The sequence below is a fragment of the Panthera leo genome, chromosome D4, assembly GCF_018350215.1.
Source record: "Panthera leo isolate Ple1 chromosome D4, P.leo_Ple1_pat1.1, whole genome shotgun sequence".
NCBI classification, from domain to species: domain Eukaryota; kingdom Metazoa; phylum Chordata; class Mammalia; order Carnivora; family Felidae; genus Panthera; species Panthera leo.
The window spans coordinates 28,328,435-28,340,126 of NC_056691.1; the positions used below are offsets into that span (position 1 = coordinate 28,328,435).

The 11,692-nt window shown below is 41.5% G+C and overlaps 1 protein-coding gene across 1 annotated transcript; it reads right to left on the reverse strand.

The window, feature by feature from the left end:
• Positions 1-7,271: 7,271 nt before the first annotated feature.
• Positions 7,272-11,404, reverse strand: LOC122204808 (procathepsin L-like). The gene is made up of 8 exons (XM_042912510.1): positions 11,306-11,404; positions 11,016-11,151; positions 10,594-10,713; positions 10,359-10,493; positions 9,709-9,933; positions 8,848-9,010; positions 8,078-8,195; positions 7,272-7,605 (listed from the first exon to the last, which is right to left on the reverse strand). The coding sequence occupies exons 2-8, from the start codon at positions 11,139-11,141 to the stop codon at positions 7,506-7,508; spliced, it is 987 nt and encodes a 328-aa protein (XP_042768444.1). The 5' UTR covers positions 11,142-11,151; positions 11,306-11,404; the 3' UTR covers positions 7,272-7,505.
• Between the last annotated feature and the right edge of the window lie 288 nt (positions 11,405-11,692).

Genomic DNA, 11,692 nt, shown 5'->3' on the forward strand with positions numbered 1-11,692 from the left:
ACACCCTTAGATTACATTTATGTAGAAATATGTTAATAAAGTAAGTGTTTTAGAAATTGTATGCAACTCTTAGAAACCTGATATGTCCTGAGATGTTACTGTCGTGTGTCAGAGAAATAACCAATTTCCTTGTCAGCAGCCTTGTCATGATCTCTCATCAGATCTTTAACCTTGGACATTTTAAGTCTTTATCATTTATAGACAGTTAGACTTTTACTCAGACGCTTTTACAAAAGCTTCTGCAAATGTGTTTCACCTGCAATGATGCTGATGGGAAGAACTCTTTTCTATAGGCTTCTGAAAGCCTTAAGATTGTAAAGCTGAACTGGGTTAAGAATTTCCAGAATGAATGGAAGATCTGGATTGAAGCAGAACAAGAATTAATAACATGAGACTGGATGAATGGAAGATGATTCTCATTTTTACAAATTTTTTTGAAACATTGCTGATTTTTAAATGTTTTTTCCAGTATTAAGGAAAGTGTTTTAAGCTATGACTTACAGCTGTATGATAAAACATGCTTCTGTGAAAAGACTGGGACACTTATCTTTTTCTCCCTACCAATCTGTCCAGAATTCAAAACCTTTCAGTGAGTATTCTCATATGTTCACGACAATAGGTTAATTTGCATAAGTTGAATAAGAATCTGCTCTCTTTGTAACAGGACATATTTGGAAACACTGGTTACATCACCAAGACTTTGACAGAAATGTCATATTCAAGGGGGGACTTGCACAGACACAGATATGACCAGACTGCTTGAAGGAACTCAGGCAGACTTTATGGAGCCAATAAAACCCATTGGAAAAACAGCCTGATACTTATATCTGGGTCCTTAAGCAAGGCAGTCAATTTTTATACATTGTGACAAGGAGACAACAAATTCATGATGAATTAACAGGATGAAGAAAACAGATGTTTGGGACTGTTAATTAGTAAGGAATCCTAAGAAACTTTTTCTCATAAGCTATGATTTACAGCAGTTTCATCATCAGGCCAAGTTAAAAAAAAAAAGCAACTATTACATTTTGCAAACAAATTGGTCTTAATTTGGCTGTCCTTGGTAAAAATGAGGGTGATTATAGAAAGAAACATTATGTTTCAATAACAAACCATTGTGGATATTACAGTCTAATAGAGTTCACTATGAACTGGACGAGATCCTAATTTCTTCTAGTTTCCTCTGAAGCCTGGCCACAATCTCCAAACTAATGTTTTCCACTTTTTTTCTATCCTTTTGACTTGGAATCACTGGATACCCAAAACTCCCATTTTCCTGAAGCCCTGCAAATTGAATATGAACAACTTGATGTAACCTTCTGAGAAATCACCGCAACAGCTCATATGTAGACAATCTTCATGCCTGTTCCTCTATGAGCCTCTCAGAAAGTCTGTCAGCCTGCCACTGCCTACCTACCTTATCTGCCTAAAGATGCTTTAAGCCCAGCATCTAGAGATTCTTTCAACTGGCTATCCTTGGAACTCAGAAACTGGTTTATAACTGGATCCTTTTATTAACCATTATCTTTCTTGTATTGCCATAGAATTGCCTCTTATTTATTACCTGATCATTTGAAGCAGAGGCCTCACTCTAAGAAGATACCTGCATTGCCTCTTCCTGAAATGAATTTGACTGAATTGACTCACTGTCTGAACAAAGAGACTGGATTAAGGACATAAAACCATCTATCAGCTCAACTTTTTTCTGAATGACAAGTTTGCTGGGTAAAGGATTCTTGTCTGCATATTTTTCCTGTTCATCACATTGAAAATTTCCTGCCACTCCCTTTTGTCCTGCCAAGTTTCAGTAGATAGGTTTGCTACTACCCTCATGTATCTACCCGTGTAGGTTAAGGGCATTTATCCCTAGCTGCTTTCAGAATTCTCTCCTTATCTTTGTATTTTGCCAGTTTCACTATGATATGTCATGTAGAAAATCGATCCAAGTTACATCTGAAGGGAGTTCTCTGTGCCTCCTGAATTGCAATGTTTGTTTCCTTCCCCAGATTGGGGAAGTTCTCAACTATGATTTGTTCTTAGCTTTGGCCCCTCTCTCTCTCTTCTTCTTCTGGAACTCCTATGATATGGATATTGTTACATTTCACTGAATCACTTACTTCTCTAATTATCCCCTTGTGATTCAGAATGTTTTTATCTCTCTTTTTCTCAGCTTCATCTTTTTCCATAATTTTATCTTCTATTTCACCTATTCTTCCCCCTCCCTCTTCAATTCTTGCTGTCACCACCTCTAGTTTATTTTGTACCTCATTTACAGCATTTTTAAATTCATCGTGACTATTTTTAAGTTCCTTGATCTCTGCAGCAATAGATTCTCTGTTGTCTTCTGTGCTTTATTCAAGCCCAGTGATTAATCTTATGACTATTATTCGAAATTCTCGTTCAGTTTTGATCAATTCTCTGTCATTTCCTCCTGGAATTTCTTTTGAGGAGAATTCTTCCGTTTCATCATTTTGGCTAGTTTTCTGTCCCTTATGTGTTTTAAATGCTTGTTATATGTCTTGCACCTGCAAGCACTACTATATTAAAGAGGGATGATACTCTGTCCAAGGCCTGGCCCTTCAGGAGGTGTTCTTCAGAGAGTTACTTGCTCTCTGTTGTTGTTACTTTGGTTACTTTATCTCCCTGCTTGTAGTAATGTTTTGGACCCTCCACCAGGTGTGCTTTGGTTTGTTCATTGAAGTAGTCCTGGAAAGAAAAACAAACAGACAAACAAAAAAAAGAAAAACAAACAGAAAAGACACACACACATACACACAAAACCAAAAGCAAAAAATCAGAAACACCAGCTACAAGTAAACAATGGGGTGGAGGCAGTGCTGATGGAAGAGGCCTTATCCCATACAAAAAGAGAAATGACAGGGCTGGGGAAGAAGAAAAAATAAAACTTGACCAGGCAAAGAAACTATAGGCTTAATCCAGAGAGAGAGTAAGGAAAATAAAGAAGGAGTCAGGGAAAAAGAAAAGAAGGTAAAGTTGTCCAGACAGAGAAACTATTAGGCTTAATAGGGACAGAGAAACAAAAGTAAAGAAGGGGGTGGGGAAAAAGAAGAGAAAATAAACTTGATCAAAGAAACTATATGGCTTAATCCAGAGAGAGAGAGTAAGGAAAATAAAGAAGGAGGCAGGGAATAAGAAGAGAATAAGAAGAAGAAGAGAAGAGAAGATAAAATTGCCCAGACTGAAAAACTATATGGCTTAATCCAGAGGGAGAGAAAGGAAAATAAGGAAGGAAGTATAGAACATGTATCAAGAGAACGGATTAAACATGTCTGCTTAAATAGGCCAAAAACCAGGGTAACCAGACTAGAGGAGGGAAGAGATAAGAATAAGAAAAGGAAGGAAGAATATATCTATATAATAAGAATTGTCCGTGAATTAAACCAGGCAAGGCAAAAGCGCTGCTCTGGAGGAGGGGCTATCTCAACTTCAATCCCACTCCAGTAGATAGGCCTCCACTGTGGGCATGATGTCTGTTCCCTGAAGCGCTCCTCCTATGGCCTGTCAGGTTGTCCAGGTGGGTCCCTGGAAGCAACTCTGCCTCTTTTCCTCCCGGACTCTTGGGGTTCAAGGTCCTTTGTCCTCAACATGGCTTTGTTGGAGAGGACAGAACTTCGGATCCCCCTACTTCTCTACCATGTTGGCCCCTCCCTTCAACCCCTCCCTTTTGAGGAACTGGGGCTTTGACCCACTGAGTTCCTCTGGGGGAGGGTCTTGCAGAGCAATGGCCAGGTGCCAGCCTGTCCACAGGAATGTTCAGGATACCACGCTGCTGCTGGTGCACAGAGACTGTGGCTGGGTGCCAGCCAGCCGTGGAAAAAGTTCGCGTGATCTTGTAGCAGCAGCAGTTCAGGGTTTATGGAAAATCACAACACACATCTAGCACCAGGCTTCCCCCTAAACATCCTTATTCCAGCACCAGCAAATGTGGTTGTTCTCCAGCGTCTACTGGGATCTTTACCTGTGGGGAGGCTGCACAGCCTGTAACAAATGTCCTCCCCACAGGGGAACTGCCACTCTCCGTGTGGCCCATGGACCCCTCAGACCTCATTCTCTGCTCCTGGGGATTCGCCCTTCCCACCAGAGCCCCACCAAGTATCGAGCTGCGGAGCCTCAGACTGTGTGCTCCCCCCTGTTTATAGAGTCTTGGTGGTGTTTAAACCCTCTCCTTTGTCCTTTCTCCCTTTTTTTGTTCAGTCCCTGCTGCTGTTTCCATTTTTCCACTTTCTTTCCAGCTGCTTATGGGGGAGGGGATGCTTTTCCTGTACTCTAGCCCTGTCTCTGTCCTCTCTCCACAAGCAAAAACAGCTCCCTGCCCTCCACGGCTTCTCTCTCCACCAGTTCACCTCTCCGTTCTGCGTACCTGCCAAGTTCTGGGGTTCAGGTTGTGTAGATTGTTGCATTAATCCTCAAATCAGTTTTCTAGGTGTGTGAGAGAGTTTAGTGGTGATCTGGCTGCATTTCAGTGATAAGAGACACAAAAAATACTTCCATACTGTTCTGCCATCTTGGTCCTTCTCAGTCATACTTTAATTTTGTTTCAGAAGACTTGAAGAATGAGCTGGTCTTCTAAGGCTAAAAAAGGGGAAATTATTTCCTTCCAAGTTGTCAGTGGAAGAGCTGCATTTTCTTTATATCTTCAGTTAGGGTTTTCTTTTCTCCCAATATATACAAAATACACCAGTCTCCCATGTCTGGCACAGATCTAGCAGAAACCTGGCCCACCCGCCAGAAGCCAGCCAGGCATCCACTCGGACCACCCTGAGGACAGGTCAATGTTGAAGGCAGCTCAACATTGAATGTGTGAATTTTCCAAGAGAGTTGCAGAGCAAGGAATTGTATTGACCAAAGACAGGCCACCTAAAAACGTGGACCAAATATCTGGGCTTACTTGGCTGGGTGACAAAACAAAGCTTCCTAGCTGCCAGAGCCAAATAAGAAGACTCTGAAATCAGCTATTTTGAAACGTGTGCTGCTCTCAAAGACTGACAGGACCACAAGAAAAATGGAGATGTATGAACATTAACACTATCAATTAACACTCCAGACTTTGAAAAGTACAGGTTTCAACCTCACCTTGTCTATAAACCACACTGCCTTTTTTTTTGAGAGAGAGAGAAAGAGAGAGGGCCCAAGTGAATGAAGGGCAGAGACAGAGGGACAGAGAGAGGGAGGGAGGGAGGGAGGGAGGGAGGGAGGGAGGGAGGGAGAGGGAGAGAGACAGGGGGCTCACCTGAAACCGGGCTGGAGCTTACCTGATATGGGACTCAGGCTCATCAACTATGAGGTCATGACCTGAGCTGAAGTCAGATGCTTAAGGACTGGGCCACCCAGGTGCCCTTCTCCTTTATTTCATGTGTCAACAAAGCATGTGGGGTTCCCACCTAAATGGTCAGAACCATATGGACTTGGATACCTGGCTCTTCTGTCACTGTGCTTAGTGACAGCATTTGTTCATAAAATTGTGTCACACCCACATGCCTGTTGAGGAATCATAGAAAATCAGATGATACATCAGAATTCCAGGTTCTCTTCAGCATTAAAAATCTTATTCCCAAGTTTCAGAGATGATGAATTAGAAAAGGCAATTCTAAATCTGTCTATGATAATGGAACAAGGAGGGTTCAATACCACTATGCATGCTTTGAAAACACTCCAGTCAGAAGGTAACAGCTTAGCCTCTGGGGGTCTCCAAAGTCATTATGTTCTAGATACTGTGACTGCTTAGCAGGAGGTGCTTAGCAGGGGGTGCTCGTGCAATCATCAGTGGAAAATGTTGCTTTTTATCTAACCCAAATGAGGCACATAATATCTAACTTAAATCTACTTTAAAAAAGGAATTAATATTTTCCATCAGATAAATGAAGCACATTTAATTGGTCAGATCTATTCCAGGATTGTGGGACTCATTCCATGAGGTGTGGGGAAATGTGTTCTCTTCTATTTATTCATCCTCTTGCCTTCTTCTTTCCCAAATGTTTTGAGTATAAATGACACACGATGTTACCGTAGTTTCAGGTGTACAACATAGTAACTTGCCAACTGTATACATTATGCTGTGCTCACCACAGTGTAGCTACCCCCACCCTACATTGCTATTAAAATACTGTTGACTATATTCCCTATGCTGTGCCCTTGATTCCTGTGACTGATTCATTCCATACCTGGTATGAATGAATACCAGGTACCCCCCACCCTCGTTCACCTGTTCATCCTCATGGTGATCTATGCTTTTCTTATTCTTTGTAGATTTCTTACTGCTCAATCCAAACTGGATTTCTCTCTCCACAGTCATCTGCTCAGCTATTTATTATATAAACTTTCAGGGGAGTTTCAGAGGAAGAAAGTGTGAGGCCCCAGGGAAGCCACCCCAAAATGTGCCACCATGGCATATTGAGTATCTTGAGTTGAAGCTACTTGGGATACAGCCCGTGCAAGAACACCCAGGCTGTCACATGCCCCTCTTGAAAGCAGGAAATGAGTGTCCCATATGAAAGGTCCCCTCCCTGTACTATGAGGTAAAGAGACATCCTTATCAGCAGAGATAGGGCTTCAAAGCTGAGAAAGCTGTAGAAACAAACCTTGTTACTTTTTTACTCATCTACAACCTCAGCCCAGATTCCACTTAGAATTCCTGCAATTTAAAACTCCCACACACCTTTTTTTTTTCCTGTCAATTCCTCACAAATTATTGTCTTTGTCCAAAATATATAAGACTGCAAAAAACCAAAACAAAACAAAACAAAAAAACCTATCTGCCTTGGCCATTTCTTTGGGCTTAAATTCATTAGTGGGCCTACCTGCCTATGTAATAAAACTTTGAGGGTTGTTTTTTTTTTCCTCCTGTTAACCTGTCTCATGTCAATTGAATTCTTAAACCAGTTGGAAGAATTTTGGAGGAATGAGGATATTTCTTCCTCCCTACAAAACCATTGCATTTTTACTACAAAGAAGTTTATGTATTAAAAACAGAGCACACCTCAACATATGAAAGTAAATTTTATTTTAAAAGGTAAAACTTTCATGCAACTCTTAAACATGAACACTCAGGGGCACATGGGTGTCTCAGTTCACTGAGTGTCTGACCTCAGTTCAGGTCATGATCTGATGATTTGTGTGTTCGAGACCCACATTGGGCACTGGGATGACAGCTCAGAGCCTGAAACCTGCTTGAGATTCTGTGTCTCCCTCTCTGGTCTCCCCCACTCACACCCTGTATGCCTGTCTCTCTTTCAAAAATAAATTTTAAAAAATTAAAACATAAACATTCAAAAGTTATTAAGCAACTTAATCACACACTGTTGATTAGAGCAGGGATTAAAGAAGTAGTTTCGTCACCAGCGTAAACACTAACAGAATTCGTCACAACTTGGATCTCCAGTGATTCAAGTGTTTTACCCCACAAAATAAGATGTGATCAACTTTAGAATAAAATACATTTCCTGGATATTCTGTTATCAGTCAAGGCCTTCTTCATCACCATCATCTCACACGATAGGAAAGCTGGCCCTGGTGGCGATTCCACAGTTGTTATTCCGGTCTCTGGCCATTTTTATGTAGCCACCCATGCCCCAGTCAGTGCCCCAGCTGAAAGAAGACAGGGTTTTCCAACTATTACAAACAACTGAAAACATACATCTTTTGAACAATAGCATCCAGTATTGAGCAGTGCACCAGAGGCCAGGACAGATTCAGGAAGAATCAGGAGAGGCCGTTCTTGTTCATGGTTGAGTTCTAACCCAGCACAGACCTTTCACAAAACTGCAGTGTGAACAGGAAAAGGAAACCCTTGGGACCTGGGTGTGATATAGAATATTGAAAAACTTCCAATTTAGAAATACAGTGGTACCAAAACTATATCAGGACCCTAGCAAGCCTGAGACAGTATCTTAATGTTGTCATCATATGACTGACTATGTCTGTGCTCCCCCCTAGATGGGGTAAACACTGCTGGGATTTCAGAAGTGTGCTCAAGGGTTGGGGGACCTGCGTCCAAACACTGGTTCCAAAAAACATTCCCTTTTCAAATTCAAAAGTATGTATTCCTGGATTTTCATACCTGTTCTTGACAAACCAATATTTTTGGTTATCGGATTCTTTTCCTTGAAAGCCAAAGCCAACCACCAGAACACCGTGATTCAGGTCTTCACTGCTGCACTTTGGATCATAATAAATGCCTGGGGAGTAATATTCAATGCTGAGTGAGGATTCCCACGTGACATGTCATAGTAACCCAGCCTATCAACCACAGTAGGGGAGGCATTTCAAAATTCAGTTGTGATATTGATATGAATTCAGATGAGCTTTAAACGTCAGATATTTTTGTTTAGTGCGAAGGGGTGGGGATTTAGGCCCTCATCTCACACCAGGAGAAATATTAACTGTCACAATCCCTTTTGAAAATAATAGTCAAGGGGCATTAAAAAAATCACCCGCCAAAACCTTATTATTCTACTTGTAGGATGTCAACCTAGGGAAACAGCAGAGAACATAAAATTACTTGAGCCAAGAGCTACTTTCCACTGTTAATTTCAGTAGCAAAATTCCTTAAAAGTTATCAAGGTCTAACATTTGGAAAAAAGTAAAGTAAGCTCTACCAATTAAATTATGTTGTCATTTAAATATATTTATTATATACTTACACTCGTGGGGATTTGGGTCAAGTAATGGCAAATGGAAACAGCAGACATAAATATTTCATGTACAGAATGAACAACTATATTAAATCCACACACCCCAAAATTATACATTGAATTCTACATACCAAAGTGTCATTCTTGCTGTTTCTTAGGGTGGTTTTCCAATTTTTCTACATCAACAAATGCTTACCTCCTTTATAGAAGCGGAAGGTATCCAGGCTTGCATCTATAGCAGCAGAGATGGATCCCATGTTTTTCATTGCCACCAAGAGCGCCTCCTCCCGCCGAGGAATTGTCTGAAAGGCAGTGACATTGGCAGCAGAATACTCAGGCCTGTATTTGCAGGGTCCATCCTTTGAATGGTAAAGGAAAAGAAACTTGATTATGACCATCCACTTCCTGGGGAACATGACTTCAAGGCAGCTTACAGGTAAAAGATTTCCAAGTCAAGTTTGTTGTGAAGCAACCAACCCAGGAGGTGAAAGGCTATTTATTGTCTTAAAATTAAAAAACTAATTGGTGGCTCAGTAGGTTAAGCATACAACTCTTGATTTTGGCTCAGGTCATGATCTCACAGTCATGGGATCGAGACCCGTGTTGGGCTCTGTACGGAGCATGGAGCCTGCTTGTGATTCTCTCTCTCTCCCTCTCTCTCTCTCTGGACCCCTTCCCCTCTTGTGCTCTCCCTCTCTTTCTCTCTCTCAAAATTAATAAAAAACCTTTTTTAAAAAAAGCAAAACTAACTGGTGTGGATTCAATGAAACACTCATGGTTTACCTGTCCATAAGAAGTTTTTCACTCTGGGGAAATCCGTACCTTGTGTAAAAGGTATGCATATCTCCATGTAATGTAGAAATAAAAAAAGCTATGTGGTAACCATCTAAGCAGAGAACTATGCCAGGCTAATACCGCTTAATGACAGTCCTGACAGACTGCAGATAGAGAGTCTACAATTGGAAATGCGAATGTTAAACATGGTGTCTGTTTTCTTCAAAAGCATTCAACTCTAAGGACAGAGCTGGAAGGGTGACAAGTGAGGAGCTCTACTCACTCTTGCAACATATGGATAGGATTCTTCTGTGTCCAGACCTCTGTTGTTCCTAACATACTGGAAGGCATTACTCATTAGACCACCATTGCAACCCTCATTGCCTTCAGCCTGAGAGCAGTCCAGGAGGTTCTGCGCACTCAAGGAAACACGTTTGCCGTATTTCCGGAATATCTGTCCTTCGATGGCACCAGTTGCACTAAAAGCCCAGCCAGAAGCACACCGACCCTGAAAACAAATTATAAAGGTCGTAGTCTACAAAACAAATAGCAAGAGTGAAAACAGTCCATCTATATGAAAACTTTAAAACATAGCAACGGCAGGGTGCCTGGGTGGCTCATGGTTAAGCGTCGGACTGCAGGCTCAGGTCATGATCTCAAGGCTTGTGGTCTACCTTCGTCTACTCTGCATCAGGCTCTGTGATGACAGCTCAGAGACTGGAGCCTGCTTTGCATTCTGTGTCTCCCTCTCTCTCTGCCCCTCCCCAACTCGTTCACTCTTTCTTTCTCTCAAAAATAAATGAACATTAAACAAAATAAATAAATATAGCTACAATATATTTTTCCACAGCAGGAAACCATAGCAGGGGGCCACTTTCTTTTTGGCTTTCCTCTTGGAGAGAGACCTGATGAGTAGTCATCCTTGATACTCACAAGACTAATATCAGGTGTCTGTCTCCTATTCATAGGTAAGGAGATACCAGCAGGGAAAGGGACTTTAAACACTGTCCCATTCTCATTCTTCTGGATTTTAAGGCCAATCATCATGTGCCTGAATTCTTCATTGGTCTTCAGGGAAAAGAAAGTAGAATATTGACAAGCATGAGATTTTGGGGGGAAAGTACTGAGAGAAACAACAAAACTTTCAGCAAATCTGTGCCATACTCACCATGTCACCAAAGCCATTCATTGCCATCAAGAAGCTATGTTTCCCTTGAAGGTATTCCCTATTGTGCTTCATAATCATTTTCATATTCTTCTCCCATACAGCTCTTCTGCATTCTTCAACCTACAGGCAAACATATATATATATATCATTTTTATTTGTATTTAAAACCTACTGACCTGCACCAAGTGGATGTGCTCACAGAGAGGAGGAGAAACCACAGCCATGGATGGTCTTATGCTTCTGGGAGCTGTTCTCCAGCAACCACACAGCAGGACATATGCCCACACTATGCACACTCACGGTGCTGTGCTTACTGCTTTGGTAAGAGTGGTCTCAAGATGCTACTCTGTGCTACAAACTCCCACCAGCACAGGCATTCTCTGTGAGTCCCCTAGATAGTTTAGATTTTAGATGTTACCAACCACACCATATTGTTTTCCATGTGTCTCCTTCCACCGGATCCATTGTGCATCTAAACTTTGATCAAGCTCTATAGTAGCTGAGACTATTCCCAAGCAAAGTGCAGTCAGGAAGTCAAAAGGATGCATGTTTCAAAACCTAGGAAGCAAAAAAAAAAAAAAAATGAGAATCTGATTAGACTGATCTGTCTAAAAATCCATCCTCCTTTCTTCTAGATGTTAGAGCCACTATGGTGGAGTAAAAACATTGAATTCATCCTCCCAAGTACTTACAGAAGGATAACACTGCTCACTTGATCATGCAGCTGTGCAGATGCTCTCGGCAGGTGTAGCCCCAGGGCTTTCTGGTGCTGGGCAGTGACTCTGAGGCCACCCACTTAAATCCCTGGGGTTTGGCCTGATTGGCCCTATCCATATGGCCCAGTACACTGTAATCTTCCTGATCTGCTTTTGTTTCCCAAGCTGATGACTTCTATTCTGATGTTTTCTTGATGATAATTGCTTGTTCTTTACAGAAGAAAAACTTGTTGACAATGGTCTGGGCTCACTTTCCTGTCAAATGGTCCTTAACTGGTTTGACTAAAACAATAGAGCAGTCACAGTGGTCCAGCTAAGGGTCCAAAAGAAAAAGCTCATGCTTATTCAACAAAGAAAATAATGTTAAACTTCCATTTAGTTGA

What these genes read in the sequence shown, in the direction of transcription:
- LOC122204808 (XM_042912510.1), bottom strand. Translation starts at nt 11,141, where the DNA reads ATGCATCCTTTTGACTTCCTGACTGCACTTTGCTTGGGAATAGTCTCA. An exon ending in CTTCCGCTTCTATAAAGGAG is followed by an intron (nt 8,196 to 8,847) that starts GTAAGCATTTGT and finishes ATTACTCCCCAG; the next exon opens with GCATTTATTATGATCCAAAG. An exon ending in TATTGGTTTGTCAAGAACAG is followed by an intron (nt 7,606 to 8,077) that starts GTATGAAAATCC and finishes GTCTTCTTTCAG; the next exon opens with CTGGGGCACTGACTGGGGCA.